Source organism: Carya illinoinensis, chromosome 12 (assembly GCF_018687715.1).
Source record: "Carya illinoinensis cultivar Pawnee chromosome 12, C.illinoinensisPawnee_v1, whole genome shotgun sequence".
NCBI lineage: Eukaryota > Viridiplantae > Streptophyta > Magnoliopsida > Fagales > Juglandaceae > Carya > Carya illinoinensis.
The window spans coordinates 25,026,261-25,044,205 of NC_056763.1; the positions used below are offsets into that span (position 1 = coordinate 25,026,261).

At 35.8% G+C, this 17,945-nt stretch overlaps 2 protein-coding genes across 4 annotated transcripts; one reads left to right on the forward strand and one right to left on the reverse strand.

Annotated features, from left to right (window-relative positions):
- Positions 1-22: 22 nt before the first annotated feature.
- LOC122289757 (ubiquitin carboxyl-terminal hydrolase 9-like) lies at positions 23-9,179 on the reverse strand. Of its 2 annotated transcripts, none has more exons than XM_043097023.1 (14): positions 9,032-9,179; positions 8,589-8,755; positions 7,669-7,920; positions 6,729-6,876; positions 6,303-6,362; positions 6,104-6,199; positions 4,763-5,161; positions 4,504-4,644; positions 3,749-3,919; positions 2,831-3,088; positions 2,580-2,728; positions 1,295-1,855; positions 904-1,174; positions 23-757 (listed from the first exon to the last, which is right to left on the reverse strand). In XM_043097023.1, the coding sequence occupies exons 2-14, from the start codon at positions 8,738-8,740 to the stop codon at positions 617-619; spliced, it is 2,799 nt and encodes a 932-aa protein (XP_042952957.1). In that variant the 5' UTR covers positions 8,741-8,755; positions 9,032-9,179; the 3' UTR covers positions 23-616. The 2 variants fall into 2 exon arrangements, with proteins under 2 accessions (XP_042952957.1, XP_042952956.1); XM_043097022.1 differs by having other exon boundaries at positions 8,864-9,091.
- Positions 9,180-12,089: 2,910 nt separating this feature from the next.
- Positions 12,090-17,536, forward strand: LOC122289788 (polyadenylate-binding protein-interacting protein 12-like). Of its 2 annotated transcripts, none has more exons than XM_043097071.1 (11): positions 12,090-12,306; positions 12,445-13,014; positions 13,299-13,412; positions 13,523-13,567; positions 13,649-13,721; positions 13,815-13,927; positions 14,019-14,078; positions 14,172-14,219; positions 14,330-14,398; positions 16,529-16,590; positions 16,712-17,536. In XM_043097071.1, the coding sequence occupies exons 2-11, from the start codon at positions 12,478-12,480 to the stop codon at positions 16,767-16,769; spliced, it is 1,179 nt and encodes a 392-aa protein (XP_042953005.1). In that variant the 5' UTR covers positions 12,090-12,306; positions 12,445-12,477; the 3' UTR covers positions 16,770-17,536. The 2 variants fall into 2 exon arrangements, with proteins under 2 accessions (XP_042953005.1, XP_042953006.1); XM_043097072.1 differs by having other exon boundaries at positions 12,090-12,302.
- Positions 17,537-17,945: the final 409 nt, after the last annotated feature.

Sequence of the window (17,945 nt, forward strand, 5' to 3'; positions counted from 1 at the left end):
GGGGCTTCAATGAAGCAAGGAATCATAACAAACCCTCGTGAATCTATAGAATATGCTATTATGGTTTGTTTCTTCTTTGCATTTTTGTCTTCAAACTTATCATTACAAGTGCACATGCCAGTACAAAAACTTTTCACCGGCTTACATTATGCTCATACAACATATCTTCTAGACAATGAAAAATAATGGTTTTCATTGTTCAATAGAATGAAGTGTTGAAAAGATTAGAGGAAGGACAATTTGTAAAGGTGATGAGGAGAATTGACTACGGCCGCCCTACATAGCCTGGCATAGAACATACAGGCAGGAAACTATCAGCAACCTAATAGCCAGCCAAAATTTTCACTATATAGACGGTATTGATAAGAGTCACCATCCCTGCTCCCACCAGCCGATGTTCCGCAACCGCTCCCACTTTTAATCTCGTCCACGCCAATCTCAGTGACATGTATCTCAAGGCTGAGAGTTCCATGTTTTTCCAGTAAGCAGACTCCTTCATTCTATGGACTTGATGCCTGAACAAAGTTGGCTACACATAGTAAAAGGGAAGCTCAAAGGCAATGAAACAGCAAAATGACCCCAATCATTGCCTTCAAAACTCCATGTTAGACTGGGATTACTCTCCTGCTCCTGACCTTGGATCGCTTTTAACTCTCTGATAGAATAACAGGTATGCGGCCGAAGTCCTGATGTCAGTTTCACTCACTGGAGAAACATGACTGTCATCAAAATGGTACCATCTATTCTCGTTGATCAACTGCACAAGTTGCAAAGTCAAGCCATAAGAACCAGTGCCTAATAATATCCAATCATGTACCGCAGAGTCTCAACGAGTATCTCCCACTTAAAATTTAACACAACAAATAAAATAAAATAAACTGGATTAGTTATCGTATCCTTTACCTTGCCATATGCAGTGTAGTGCCCACCACCAAGACCACCATAATGGTTGCTGATAGCATATAGCTCATAAACGTGAGATTGACCATCTTTGCCCTTCACATATTTGCTCAAATCGAGGTTGCGAATAGGGAAATTCACAAAAGCATCTAGTTTGTTCTTCAGGTATCTGCTGTAGGAGAACCGTTTCAAGTGAACAACAAGGATGTCTGGCAACATCCACAAATCAAGTTTTTTTGTTGCTTGCCTATGTTCCTTGCACCTTGGGCAATACCTGCATTTAAAATTTGAAAGATAGGATGAGGCAAGAACATTGTCCAATATTAGAGGAATATTGGTGGAAAAAATTCCTAATTATATAATCTAAGCCATCGTCAGGACTTAAGTACTCTACCACATGTCATCCGGCCCTAGAGGTTCTTCAGTCAGGAATGCCTCCAAGCATGAAAACAAAGAGACAGCTTCCTGCCGGGTTTTCTTCACAGTGAACCCAGTCTTGTGAACCTCAGGGAGATCCTTGAGGTAACTGGAATCATATAATTCACGTTCTTTGTCACTCCAGTCGAGAAACACCTTAACAAGTTGACTTGATTTTATGAAAGAATCCTTCTCAATTGGCTTGCAGCTCAAACCACTTCCATTAGTTAAAAAGAGCTGGAAGGATAAGTCCCTGCTAGATGTTTCCTCTACTTCTGTGTTGTTTATTGATTGGTCTCCCGGTACAGACTGAGCATTGTAGCTGTCCAATGGTTCGTCCATAGCTTCTGAAACACAGCCATTTTCTACACTGCTATGAGCCTTAGTCAAAGAAGAATATCTCCTCCTCAAAGGTGACAGCATTCTAGAAACAGCAATGCTAATACCAGCTCCATTTAGAGCATCTTCTCCTAAGTAAGTCACCAGAGGGGTTCCGAAAAGCTTCCTACCACCACCCTTTAGATTGTCGGATGTACATCTACATATAACAAATAAAAGCATTTGGTGAGAAAATTTGATCCAGGAAAAAAAAAAGGACTGAAGAACTTAATCAATACGTGGACAATTACTAGATATCATTAGTCCTCTCTAGAAGGCAGTTGCTCCTCTCTGTAAACACTCACAGACACCCATTTAGAGCCTTTGCAAAAGAACTCACATACTTAGTACAAATTTGTTTATCAAAACTGAGCTGGCACCATAGGCACAGCAAATGCAAGAAGCATTCCTCTCCCCCTCTCTTGTGCACAGGCTTCTTAATTTTTATAGAAAGAAAAGGGGGCTAGCCTTTTTTAACAAGTAGCCTTCAACCCTTTACTATTTTATATTATTACAATTATTAAACATAGGGAAGGGAGCTTTCAGCTTCCAATCTTAAATTATTTTGCTGATAAATAGGGCTTATAGCTCCCTAGATAGAGAGGCCTTTAGGGATGCTGTGGAAGGCGCAGAGGCTCTGAATTATGTTTCTCGCTATGGCATTCTTTTCTCACACAAGTGTAAATCATTTTTCCTTTCCTTTACGGGGCTCCAACTATAAGGAACAAAAAAATCCTTGCACTGGGCTGGGTCAACATTCTCATTCAATCCAATCACAAGACCGTGGGCCATCCAAAACAGGCTTTTACTAAGAAAATTTCTAACATAATGTAAAATTACCAAATGGAAAGCAAGTAGCCAAAGATTGAAGGAATTAAACTTACTTTTCCTGCAGTCGATGAATAATTTCTAGCTTTGTTCTTCCTGTTCCCCTTTTGGATATTCGGTAGGCAACAATATGTTCATCATCCTTTATTGAAGCCAACAGTTCCAAAGGGTTCTCAAAATATCGATGGATCCGATGTTCATAAACCTACAAAATCAAAAGAAAGTTCTCATCTCCGAGATTTATCAGAAGTGAAAAAGTTACTTTAGAGAGAAAAAAAACCTCAAAAGCAGTGAAAGACATGCTTACCTCTGCAAGCAGAAGGCTTTCATCACCCTTCAAGCAGCATGCAGTAGCCAATGCCTGGGTAAGATCTTTACAGCAACCATGTTTAAACAGAGTCACAGTGTAAGGCATAGGAAGACCACTTCCATCACCATAAAACATAGTAACCGTCATTATCCGCGTCACAGTTGAAGGAAGTGGCAATGATAAGTACATGAATGGGTCAAAAGTAATTGAGATTTTGCCACATACCGGGCAAACCAGTGTGGACTTGTATTGACCCTGAGAAAAATTATAAGGATATTGAGAGTCTAAGAAAAGAGTATCTAGGAAACAAAATTTAATCCTAAGATTGCAGCACGGTGTAAAAATTTCATCTTTATTTATATAAAAAAAAAAAAGAAGAAGAAGAAGAAGAAGAAGAAGGAAGCTGGACTAAACACCTAAAGCCAATTTACTTCCCAAAATGGCTTCATTAATAATCAAACCTTGAGGTTAGTTACTAAAATTATTACCAGAAAAGTTTTAAAAGATTTTTTGTCTTCCTCTTCTTCTTGCTAGTTGGGCGTTTCCCTTTCTATACTTCCAATGTAATTGCATTGCACCCCTCTGCTCTCTTTAATAAAATTTCTTTACTTTCAAAAAATATTAATAGGAAAAATACCCAATATACTAAAAATATTTTTCTGATAAGATCTTTATTTTGTTATAAATAAAATAATTTAGCATTGAAGGCTAGAAGATTATAGAGCAACCATATTTATAGAGGTGCTTGAAGGCTCCTACTTGATTAAAAATCTCTTAACAGTATGGTGAGGCCATACTGATAAAAGCACAATTTTCAAATGTGGTTGACCATATTGGCTATGAAACGGACTTGATCACAGGGACTGAATATTTTAATCCTATGAAAAACCGATGCACATGAAAAGAATTGCTTACTTGGCAAACATCAACAATTACTGAATCATTCCGGGCCTTATGATACTTCCAGCACTCATCTGCAACTTCCTCATCTGGTCGACCGTCTGAATCCTTCGTTTCAATGTAAGGTTTTTGTTTGACACGATTCAAATCTTCATGCAGCCCATCTAGTAAGAAGGCAAGAAGTTCCTAGAGAGAAAAAATATCATCATTTAGAACATACATAAAGGTAATGTAAAATACAAACTATCACTGAGAACAAACAACAGTAACTCTAAAAGGCTACTCAATATTAAATGTGACGAGCAATCATGTAATTGACAAACAAGCAGTAAGACTAAAGCACAAAAATACAGTTCGCCATGTTTAAACAACTATGCAGTCAGATGTTGCACATAATACAACATACAATTACTAAATATAATTACCTACACAATCATTTACCAAATAACTATCAGATGGAACGGAGTAGCATAGAACTAATAGATCAGACTTTCTAGGAATGGATGAAGATTGTACAGGGAACAACCAACCTTTTTTTAAAACTTAATCATATGAAGTGGATTAAAAAATGGAATTCTGGAGATACTAAAATCACATAACAAAGTCTATGTACTTTTTTAAGCTTTTCCAAGATTTCCTCAGATTGACTTTCTTCCCACAATATAATACAGGTATGATGAGACAACAGTCTCTATAAAATATAGCATGGCTAATATCAACTGACAAAAATAGCAGAGACGTAAAGAACTTTGATATTTTGCAATACTAACCTGAGAATCATGCTGATTATAACCACTAAATTGTGGTGCAAATCGAGCAAGTTTCCCCTTAAATGCACGTGGAGCAATTGTTGTTCGCCCTGAAGACCACAATTTTCTCAATAGCTCACCAAATGCAATTGCAAGCTCACCCTGCACAATGCCAGCGAATTTTTACATTTTAGATGGTTGAAAGACCAGCCAACACAATGAGCCATAATTTATCTCAATCCATAGGAAACAAGCAGAAGGGGAAGAATAGACGGCCTACATTCATTCCTAGTGGATTTTCTTTGTTGATCTCCTCAGAATAATCTTGCAAGAAATATTCAACAAGAGGGGGCGTGTGAACTAAACACTGAATGGCACTATTCATGAAACAAGTATTCCCCAGATTCTGCAGTCCTGCTAATCCTCCATGTTCTCCTTTTCTCCCAGAGTTATAACTATCATATCTACCATCTATATCACTAAATCCGGTGCTCAATGCACTTCCTTGATTCAAATTAAAACCATAACCGGTTGAATGCCCATTTGATGTGGTTGGGCCCCCTGCAATTGTCAAAGATGATCTTGAAGGTTCTAGGGGTACCAGAGCTAACTCATTTCCTGTTGAATCCATGCCAAATTGAGAAGAATAATGTTCATCAACTTGTACCTCCAGAAGGATCTGTGGAGAAAATAATGCATCAACAATGCAGCTGTGGTTTAATTTACATGAATCCCCAAAAACGCAAATTTGGAGATCATCTTTAAAGAATACATAGAACTTACATCCCAACAAGTAATATACATTCTATTAACAGTATGGCAGCAAATTTCTACTAGAAAATAGTATACTGTCTGTTGAAAAAAATAGGCATTTCCAAAATTTCACTTAATATCTTTACAGAATCACATTTATCACTTTCTCCGTCTTTTGTGACACAGTTACTATAGTTACCTCATATTGTTTCACCAACAAACTCAAACTAAAATGGAACATCTTCCCCCAGTAAGAACCAGATGGAGGGTAAAGTCATGGGCTCAAAAGAAATTAGGCGTTCCTATGAGTTACCGATAGAAGAAAACATTTTTTTAGCTCATGCAATGTTTCTACTTCCCACCCAACTAAGGGTTGGTTTGGTTGCACAAAACCAAGCTATCTTATCTCATATAATCATTACAGCTTTCCCAAATTCCCACACAAAATATAATTAACAATTCAACATTTTCAAATCCCAAAACAAAACTAATATTAAAAAATTATATTATAACAATATTTTATTCAACTTTCAACAAATCATCTCATCTCATCTGAACTGCGTAACCAAACGAGACCTAAAAGTTTAGAACAAGCATGACACAAAAGAACTTGCCTAAGAGTCACAGCAATCTGACCAGATTCTTAAACAGATTGAAGTTCAGACAGAAACAAGATGCTAAAAAACTAGCAGAGTCAATAAAACTAATCATTAGCATCCAAGCTGCAGAAGGTAATAAGGTATCAACTATAGTCAGTTAATAGAAGCAATAAAATTATAACAACCATCTCCACTGAAATTCGAAGCCCCAAAAAAAGCTTTATTTGAGCTTATCATGTATAGGATGAATAAGTTGCCAGAGTACCCACATGTTGATCCATCTGCAAGTGTGATTCCTCCAGGGTTTGGTTTAAAATATTTAAAGGTGCATGCTTCTGCTCATTGAAGTAGTCCCAAATACAAGCCTGTAAACCAATAACCAACAAGAAAGGAACTTTATATTACCTCAAAGAAACCAAAAACAATAGCCCAATGGAAAAAATAAAGAAAAAGAAAAAAGAGAAGCACCTTTCCTTGTGCTATTCCTTTAAGTGCACACACCCTATCATAAAGTTCACGTATAGAAGCCTGAAAAATAGGAGTGAGAACAAAAAGAAAAAAAAAAAAGAGGTAAAAACAGTATGGTTCAAACTTCACAAGCACTCACAAATGTGAAAATCCTAATTTAAAAGCACAAAAAAAAAAAAAAAAAAAAAAAAAAAAAAAAAAACAAAAGGAATGTGGTTCTTGAGTTTGACAAATTAACAATCCACAAGTTTTTGGCACAACCAAAAAGCTAGAAAAGGGAAGACCATCAAAGCATTAAATTCATGGAGACACACTATCCTCATTCCAAACACTTCAAAAGCGTTGTAAAATTAAAAGAGAGAAGTACTAACAAGAATGTATAATCTAGAGAAAAGTATCCTGCAAAAAAGAAGAAGAAGCCAGTACCTTTTTGCTTAACCTTACAACTGATTGGCTGTTGTCTCTTGAATCAATCAAATTAAGACAAAGTCGATAAACCTCCACATTAAATTGCTGGTGTTTGACACCTTCCTGTAAAATCAACTTCCTCGGTAATGCCGGTCCTCCTTTGTACCTTGAAAAAACAAAATGAGAAAATTATCACCCACAAACTACTGTACTACTGTGGTACATCCTACCCTCCAATATGGAGTTCAAGTCATGGCTGCACTTTGAACATGTGGGGCTTCAACCAAAGACATAATTTCACATTCCCAATGAAATACATTCAACAATAACAAGCCACACAAACATCGTTGAATGTGAGAACTAAAGGTGAGCATATTCACATTGAATGACCAAAAGCATGCCAGGTGGTGAATTTCATTACAAGAATAACTAGTGATAACTGATGCCATATCTATATATGACTCCTTTTTAATTCTATTTGATAAGTTAACATTTGAAACAAATAGCACCAAAGGAGGCACATTCCACATGCACAACAATCAGACAAAAGACATGTATGTAAGTGACTCCAGCCTCTAAGTACAAACTTTACATTATTCCTTAAACTAAATATGTCATATATATTCTTCAAATCACCCGTCAGAGTGCAGGCAGCCTAGTGTTAGGGCAGGGGATGAGCTACAGACTTGACATCTTTAGTTCAATACTGCAATAGGAGGTCTCTTATATTACCTTATACATGGTTTTAGCGAGTGGAGTTGTGAATCTGGGGTTGCTTCCCACGGGAGGAGGGGGGTGTGGGGGTCTGAAGGGCCCTACCTTAGTGAGACCCCATGTCATAAAAAATAATAAATTTTCTTCAAATTAACAAACAGCCTTCACAATTGAAAAAGATGGGAAAAATAAACAGTGACGGTATTTATTTAAGAACAGAATTTAAATTGTATGTAAAATTTACCAATCAAAAAGCTTTTCCCAAACTTCTTGAGGAACTAAAACATAGTCCACCCCTTCATGCAAAGATTTTCGAACCTCTAAATCATTGCTCCCGTGATCGTTTATGTCTAGAACAATATCAGAATTATCAATTGGTCCAGGTCTATCTGCCATTTTTGAAGGAACCACTTTCGAGTGCCGAGAACCCGATAACTGCTTCTCAGTTGATTCAACATTGCCCTGACCAACATACCTCTGCCAGCTTGTAAACCACCTAGAGAAAATTTCGACCAATTGCAATCACAAACGTGAGCCTTTTAGTATTAAACGTTCAGGATCAAAAAGCAACTTAGAAAGTATTATTAGTGACACCAACTTAAAACACAGAAAAAAGAAATAGAGAGAGAAATTATATTTCAGTACATTAGTAGCCATTACTCAAAGTTGAAACCAGCCCTCAGACAAAGAGAAGCCACCAAAAACCCGTCCTGAGCCCACTATACAAAATCGAAACTGGAGGTATTTACCATGTAAAGCCTTCAACGCTTTCTCTCCTAATTCCTAGAGGACCAATCTGCCCGCAACAAGCTAAAACCCTAAAACTAACAACAGAGCCACATTTAATACCTTACTCCGTCCACTAAAGTATTTTATACAAGTACCTAAAACAGAGTGATCTTCTATTCTACTACTTCATAAAATTTTCGTCTTCTCCCTCCGAATGTACACCGAAACTCGCAAGCAAAAGAAGGGGAAAAACTACAAATATCGCAATGACAATTATTGCCCATGATAATGATATGCCTGGAGCAACACACCATAGTTTCTTCATAGAAACATCGTGCAAACGATCATTTCTTTAGAAAATCCCAACTGGATGTATATGTATGTGTAAATGTGTGTGATATGTATTTTAAAAAATGACCAAAAACTAAAAAGTACCTGTTGGAAATGACGTAGTAGATGTTGCCTTCTTTCAAATTATTTTCGGAGATATTCATCAAATCCTTTACGATCCGATTCTCTTCCTCGGGCGGATGCGGCAAGCAACTCGCCCCGTTTTCCATCATGAAACCCGAATCCGGAATCGTCATGATCACTCACAAAACCTGCCAATTGAAAATCAGATGAAGATCTCAAATCTAAATAAAATAAAACTTAAAACTTGGGAGTTTTTTTTATCCAAAAGGTGTCCGAGATTCACGAACTGGTCGAACCTTAGGTTAAAATATCGAGGGAAGAAAGAGATCGGGGGAGCTGGGAGGGATATCCAGGAAGGAAAAGAGAAATTTGCAGGATTGGGAGACCCTATATTGCAGGGGTTGAGGAAAAATGATCTGGTAAAGAAAGACCAAGAACTAACAAGAGAAAATTGTTTTACGGACCTCCAGGCTCCAACGACCTTGTCCTCTATATATTTCTTGAGACACAAACGCTTTTAAAGCCTCCAAGAAAGGAACTTGCAAAGAAGGCCTTATGTAATGCCAACTGTTTTACTTTTCCCATGCCTGGAGCTGATTATGACCTTTTTTTTTTTTTTTTTTTTTTTGTCCATTTTCTGTCAAATTTTCATTTTTTCCTGGATTTTCTCAGAACAACACTGACGGTACAATCGAAATGCGTATGCCTTGCCCTATCTTTCAAGATTTTGTCCTAAAAACCCGATTGCCAACTGCATTATCTGTGCCAATGTCTTTGACATTAGACGGTGTCAATGAATAAATATAAAATAAATAATTTTATAGTTGAGTATTTAATTTACAGAAAATAACAGTGTGACTATTAAATCGGTTTACCAAATATGCTCATTTATATATTTTGTTTACTGGTTTAGGATGTTTAAAAAATTATTAAGAAAAATCATTTATATTAACGTGCGTATTTAATAGATATATTTAATAATCATCTTATCATTATTCTTGATTTATTTATCATTTTATGAAGACAAAAGATCTCGCAGATTTATCTATTATTTAAAAGAAAATTTCCTTCATATTTTTGTGATCACATCTTTTATAATTATGACTTAGTTAAAATTCACTCTCCATATAAATCACACGTATTATTTTTAAAATTTAAAGAAATTCATTGTTAAAAAATAGGTTTAAAATGAATATTATACAACTAACTGATCAACCAGGCTGCACCATGTAATACGGCGCGTCTAGATGTTCTGACGTGGCGAAGGCCCTGTGTCCAACGTGAGCGGCCTGTGTCTTGTCGTGGCATACGCATGCCATATTTCACGTGTTAAGTGGCGATACATTTTCATATTATTTATTTGAGTAATGTTATATACAGTCATTTTTATGCACTCTTTATATACTTTACTGATATAATTAGCTGGATTAATTTTTTTTAATACACAACTAATCATATCACTAAAGTGCACAAAGGAATCCGCAAAAATAACTGCACATAAAATTTTCTTATTTATTTTAAAAATGAACAATGTTAGTCGTCTCTTCATTTTATTCTCTCAAAATTATCATTAGTATATTTAAATTTTTTTAATAATAAATTTTTCTGCTGATCATTCTTATACATTATGTATTATATTTTTTTATTTTTTTAAACTAATTAAATTTGTATATTACACATTTCATAAAAATAAAAATAAAAATAAATATGATGTATAGAAATAATGAGTATAATTTTTCTTTCTAAATTATTAAAAACGTTACCACCAGTATATTTATGCAGTTTTTTAATATTTAAAAAATTAAAAACGCATAAAAAACTAATTTAAAGTAGTGATAACTTTAACAGGGCAAAATAAGCAGGCTGAGAAGCAGCACCCATTGGAAATATGTAGACAGAGCTTAATAAAAATCATTTCTTTTAAAAATTAATTCATACAGACTTAGATTAGGACGTGCAAGCCCTGTATTAGACAATTTGACAAAATATATGACTCGCACGGAAACATATATATATATATTTTTTTATAATGTATTTCACTTTTTTCTTTAAAAAAAATTGCATAAACTTGCATACCCTGAACTTATATCTAGGATTAAAAGTCTTATGATCTTGATACATTTGAATTAAAAATATAATCATACTTTATTAAAGAGTTATGTAAAAATTATTTATAACAAATAAAGAATGATAGATATAATTTTAAAGTATATAAATGTTGCGTACTTTTTTTAAAAAATAGAGTTTGTTATTAAAAAAATAAAATTTTCATATGGATCTCATATTTACTTGCTTTGAAACGGTGTTTATACACCCTAAAGGCTAAAATTACAAGAAAGATTATATTCAGAATCCTCACATTACACATCACGCATAATTTTTTTATTTTTTATTTTTCTTTCTTACCAAATAATGATGAGTAGAAGAAATTAATTAGTTTAGGAATAATAAAATAAAATAAAATTAAAAAAATAAAATAAATATAGTGTATATGGATGACCAATAACGAAACTCATAATAATTTATACAAGTTTTGAGTATATAAATCTTGTGCAGACTATTTATAAAAAAAAAAATGGATCTATTAAAAAAAAAGTATTGAGAATATTTTTTTTAATTATTTTTTTGGACCGTCTTTTCTACGAAGGGTCTTCGCAAAACTTCAACCTTAAGATTTATACCTACTATTATTTTCAAGACAGATTAAAATTTGAGCAATCATTTACAAAAAAAAAAAAAAAAATTACTTAAAACTTATCAACTTATGTGAATAACTATTGTATAATCTCAATGAGCGATGCTACTATAGCCCATAATTTAGATCACTCACTTTGCTCTAACACCAAAATGCGGTGCAACTTATCTTATTAAAAAAATTTATATTCAGAACAAAATGTCGTATAAAAATATAAAAAAATAAAGACTAAAACCTTAGATTTCATCTATTTATGTTTTTAATTTAAGTCGCGTAACAGCACATTGCGATGTCACAGGACTTATAAATCAAATTATATTTATAAGTTATTATAGTAAACATTGTTAATAAGGCATTTTCATACAACACAATTTAATTTAGAATATAAATTTTTAAATATAAATATTATAAATCAAATCTTAACATTTAAGTGATGTGGATTGTATACTCTATATACTGATTTAAAAATATAATAACTCATTTTATTGAAAAATTGTTAGATAATGTACATGTTTTATATATATTTTTCGAAAAATAAAATAAAATATATTATAAATAAATTTATTTTTTATGAATTTATATTTTATCAGAAGTTTTATATAGAATTTACACAGTGTACAAATTATTTTCTATTTAACAGTTGTTATAAAATTACACTGAAGATGCTTTCCTGCTGGCCAGCTATGCATAATCTGACCATTCAACACCGTCGTGGGCTTTTCCGCTTGAGGAGGATGGTCCCTCCTTGTTCTTTCTTCTACTTTTGTATTAAAGATGTTTATTTCGGCCCAAGAAAAGGGCCCAGGAAAAAGAAAAACTTCATCGTTCTGTGCTGTCTGTGTACGTCCGCGCACATGTGCGAAGGGCCAGAGCATTGCAAAGCGGAGCGGAGTAATCTGAGTTGAACAAGAAGCACGCTCCGCTTGTCGTTCTAGGACGATGTGAAGCAGATCCGCATCGCTATCCGAACCGAACAACCTCGAACCCTATAATACCCAGAAAACCCATACCCCCGGGCCCCAACAGAACATTAACGCACTGTAGGTAAATTACTATATGTTGAATTAGATATTTAGAAAATTGTCCTTTTTACTGTGTCATATCGGTTCATTTTTTCCTTTTTTCGGTGTTTTCGAAAAAATATTTGACTTTGTCTTTTGGTTTTGATTTTTTTGATCAAAGATCAGAGAACTTTTTCGTCGTGAGCGGATCATCATGGCCGTCGTTGAGAATGCTGCGGTGGACTTGGTGTTGAGCGTGGGCTCCTCGAGCCGAAGCTTGGAGATTCCTTCGCTGGAATCAGGGGGTGCAGCTGCGGCACCGTCGTCATCATTGAACGGTTACGATCAGACCAACCACGGCCACGTGCGACACCTTATCGACCCCCAGAGCTTACAAAACAACGGGGAAGTCCCGATTCTGATGCACCATCCCGATCAGCCGCTTTACGTTACTCCCACGGTACACGTAAGCGGCGGCCAGATGCCCCAGACGAGCTTCGATGCGAAGATCGTGGCCCACCGATCCAACGAAAGGGATTTCGCGAGGAATGGGGACGCCATGACCGGCGGCGGAGAGAGCTTCAATCGGGACTTGAGGGAGTTACAGGAGCTGTTCTCGAAGCTGAACCCCATGGCCAAGGAGTTTGTGCCTCCGTCGCTAATTGGTTTGAATGATGGATTCCACGCTAACAACTTGGCAATGTACGGCAACAACGGGAATGAGTTTATTAATGGCAACGCCGGCCGACGGGTATGCCTTATATATACATGAATATCATTTCCCTTTCTTGTCTTGTAGATCCTTTGTTCGGTGATCGAGATAATAATGGAAAAAAGAACATAAAAATGATAGCTTTCTTGCAGGATAATTTGGTCTTTGAAGCATGATAAGTTTGTTTTTGGGTTTTTACTAATAAAAAAAAATTTGTTTTTGGGTTTAGTTGGGTACAGAGTATTTTTTTTCTCAGGTTCAAAACCCTAATAGGGTTTAGGTTTCCGGGTTTTAGCAATTAATTGTTTCATGGTCGGGGTTAGTCTCAGAGGAAGAATTATAATCAAGGGAAAAGGAGACCGAACACCAGGACAGGTTTGGCTCAGCGAGAGGAGTCCATTCGGAGGACTGTTTATGTGTCTGACATTGATCAACAGGTATAACAGTCGCCTTTGGTTGCCAGTTGTTATCTGTAGTTCGTGGTTAATGTCTGAGTTCAGTCTCTTTCATGAGTAACAAGATTCATGTGTTGGTTTTTGGGACATAGGTCACAGAAGAACAGCTTGCAGCTCTGTTTATCAACTGTGGAATGGTAATGGAACTTTTTCTACATATGGTTTTGGCATAGGGTGGTTGAGATTTTGGTCTTGAACAAGTGCTTTTATGCTTGAAGGTTGTTGACTGTCGAATATGTGGTGACCCTAATTCTGTACTTCGTTTTGCCTTTATTGAGTTTACCGATGAAGGTAATGTGTAGTTATATTGTGCATAGTTAAAAGTTCTCTGAGTGGTGATGAATTGTGATGATTACTCAATCAATGGCTCTGTTCATTGTGCAGAAAGTGCAAGGGCTGCTTTAGATCTGTCGGGGACGATGCTTGGATTCTACCCTGTGAGGGTGCTGCCTTCTAAAACAGCTATTGCACCGGTTAACCCAACTTTTTTGCCTAGGGTGAGGGAGCCTACCTATTCTAAAGATTGCATTTTTTGTTATCGGCCATTGCTTTATTTTGTATTGATTTGATTGGTTCTCACGATTTCAGACAGAAGATGAACGTGAGATATGTGCAAGAACTATCTATTGTACAAATATTGACAAGAAGGTGATCTTTTTTAGTTTTCTATCATTGAATATGGTCTGTGGTGTGCCTGCAAGATCATCTTTATCAGAACTATTTTTGGTTCATTTTTCACAGGTTTCTCAAGCTGATGTCAAGCTCTTTTTTGAATCAGTCTGTGGAGAGGTCTGTGATCATCCCTCTGATATGATTCTGAAATTTTATTTGTTGTTGATGGATTACCATTTGCAAGAAATTCACTAATGGGGGCGGGAACCTGTTTTTCTTAAATGCAGGTTTTTCGCCTGAGGCTACTAGGGGACTACAACCATTCCACCCGTATCGCTTTTGTTGAGTTTCTTATGGTAATTGCTCCTTTTTCTTTATTACTGCATGCTGAATCTTTTTTGTTTTTCATGCATAGTTTTGTTCCTTTAAAGCATCAAGATTTGTAAGAAATGAAGAGTTTTCAAATGACCAGTTCTTGGAAAGAAAGTTGGATCCTAGGCCAAATCCTGTTAACGATGAGAAAAATTTCTCTGGTGAACAGTAAGGATTGTACTGACTAATGTGATTGAGAAATCCGTAAGGGCTACTTAGATAGCAGAGATTGCTACTCCCTTATGCTGATTATGTTAGATTAAAATGAGATAGTTCAAACTATGTTCATGGGCCTTCTTTTGTATATTCTGTATAACTTTTGCTGGTTTTGAGGCTGGTGCTTATATTTTAATGATAATAATCTTTGAGTAATTTGGACTTATATAAAAAAAAAAAAAAAAAAAAAAAATCTTCGAGTAATTTGGGATTGAATTGATAAATTCTTCTATATGGATTTAAACCTCTTTCTTTGATTATAGTTGCCTAGGATAAGGTTTGTCAACAGTTGTATTTGTGGATTGGATGTAGTTGTGTCTAGTCAAATAAAGGAACAATAGAAATTGGTGATTAACAATTTTTGTTTTTTGGTGTATGCTAGCAATGTCTCAATCTGTAGTCTGTATTGATAATTTCTGCCATGGTGATATTATCCACAATCATATAACTTAAAAGGATACCCTTAACTCTTAATGAGACGATCTCATGCTAAAGTGCTAACAGTTGAAGGATTTGTTGATTGAACTCCCAGATCTAGGACAATGAGGATATGCTCTTTATTCAATAGAATATTTCCCTTCAGCAGTTTTTCATTGTATTGTTACTAATTTACTTATTGCATATTACTCATAAAAAAATTATATTCGACACACATAAATAGGGCAAAACTATGAATTTGATTAGGCCAATAAGTCATTATAAGTGGGTCATAGCTATAGATATAAGACGAGTTTTGCACCATTTATAGTGGTGAGTAGATTTGGACCAAGAAAAGTGGACCGACAAGAAAGTGTAGTCAGATTTGATAAATTGGGTGGACCGACAAGAAAAACTAATTGGTGCTATTGGTTCAGAAATGAGGTAGACAGGAGGTAAAATGTAATGGTGTGTCCAATATTGAAACATCTTGATCATTCCTTGTTGCACAAACAAGAAGTTATGAGCCACTTACTCTTTGAGTTGGCAAAATATGAGCCACTTTGGCTGACATGAGTTCATATGCTCAGTTTGTTTTTCCGCAAAAGACTATACTGCCCCTGGATTGATCCCGATTGTGGCGCACTTTTGTCTAGAGTGACATTATTTTTTTGTAAATATTAAACCAATGAAAATTATAATATACTACCTCTGCTGGGGTGGGTCCAAAGGGCCCTGCCTTGGGGAGGTTCCCCGACAAAAAAAAAATATATATTTCTTTACTTGAACAAGAACATTCTTATTCATTAACCTCTCTGTGATATAAAATGTCTTTATGATATTTACAAGGCAAATGTGATCTGTTGCGCTGACTATAGTGGTGCCCTATTTGAGAAGACCAAATGCCTTATGAGACTTGTCAGGAGAGATGACATGATGGGTTCCAGGATGGGGTTTCTAGGACTACATAATTGTAAACATGATCAACTTTATAGTGGAGGACTTGGGCCTAAGGTTGTTTAACAAGACCACTTGGTTGCAGTGTTCGTACAAAGGCTCAGCTTTATAATTTTAAGTCACGTTGCACATTTTTGAGATGAACAATGACAGGGTGACTACCAAATGTGTTCACCAAATGTGCACACTAGTATAAATGCGTTTTTTTTTTTCCTTTAAGCATTCTTTAAACATCCTTAACCACTAAGAAAAAAATTAAAAAAATATAAATTCATTAATAGTCACTTCCTTAACCATTAAAAAAAATAAAAATAAAAATATATGAGTGGACACATTTTGGTGGGCATATTTGGTAGTCGTACTATCATTTTCCTTTTGAGATTGTCTGCCCTGTGTGACTGATGACCATATTTAATTATTTAAGTGGGTTTAGGTCACATGCAATGTCAAATCTCAGTTTTCCTCGACCTCTATGTTGGTAGCTGCAATGTATGGCAATATAAACTTCAATATATCACCTGCAGGCTGAAAGTGCAATTGCTGCTCTCAACTGTAGCGGTGTGATTCTGGGTTCCCTGCCTATAAGGTCTTGTTGTTTGTTCATTCATTCCCAAATCCGAAATTCAATTTTTCTATTTGAGATATTTTGTAGTATATAACTCTTTCCTTCATGTATTGAATTGATTTTTGGTGTCTTGCACATTCAGGGTAAGCCCATCAAAGACGCCTGTCCGCCCGCGTGCTCCTCGTCCTCCAATACATTGAACTCTTTTGGCTCCCGAGACTGATTAACCATTCCAGTTTATCTATATTCAAACACACACACACACAACATGTAAAGATGTTTTCCATCCCTGGTTAGTCCAATTAATATCGTCCTGTGCATCGATGCTGCACCATCTTTTGTCATCGTGGGGATTATGTCATGTTTATCCTAGCGTATATAGAGTTGGACAGAACCTCGGAGTCTCTGGAAGATTTTATGTATACTGCACTGAGGTTTCTGACTCATGGATTGGGTTGTTCCCAAGATTAATCACTAAACTGAGGTTTCTGACTCATGGAGACCACCGTCTATAGCGCCTGTGACACTAATGTAGCGGTCCTTTTGTTATGCAAAGTTGTAGTTTCTACAACAGGGATTTCAAAGATAGCTTGCGAGGGTCCATGCTGCGAGCACAGATAACACAGAACACGAGTCGCTAGTCTATCGTGTGTTTTTCTTTTTTTTGGAATCTTACCGCACCAAGCTATTTGCTGCTTTAGTTTCAAGAGATGGTAGATATCGTCTGCTGCTTGTTTGTTATATTCTAAACTCCTGAGTCCTGAATACTTTAACTTTCACTGCACCAAGAGTTCTGCAAAAGTGGTCGTTAATGCGTCGCACACTTTCTCATGAGTTGAACATTTTACCAAACTTTTAGCTGATCAAAGACTTCGCCAAATCAGCGTGTAACTACTTACTCTTTGTAGAAAATTTATGTAGGGACTTAACATTTCTCTTCTAAGTGCTATGATGTTTTTACTGTTTATTCTGTCTTCCAGCATGTTGGTAGTGGATTTTGATGACTTGGGGATGTTATGTGACCACCAACTTCCTATGCTATTAAACCCAAACATAATAGAAACGAAGAGAATGCTGTCAAATCATACGTCCTCATAACATGAGCTCTATTAGGGATGGTAGGGTAGAATGAGTCACGCCTTCAAATTCTGCCACATGCATGTTGATTTAGCTCTGTGACATGGAAGCTGATTGCCGTTCAGCGTGTAAGAAAGGCTTAAGGGTATCGTCCCTCTCCATGGTTTCCCATCGATGAGCACATCAAGTAGTTCATAGATTTAAAATTTTATAGTGTATTTAAAATATCAATCAGATAATAAAATTCTAAAAGAAAAGATCCTAAAAACTAGAATTGAAATCTTTCAACCCTCCAAGGT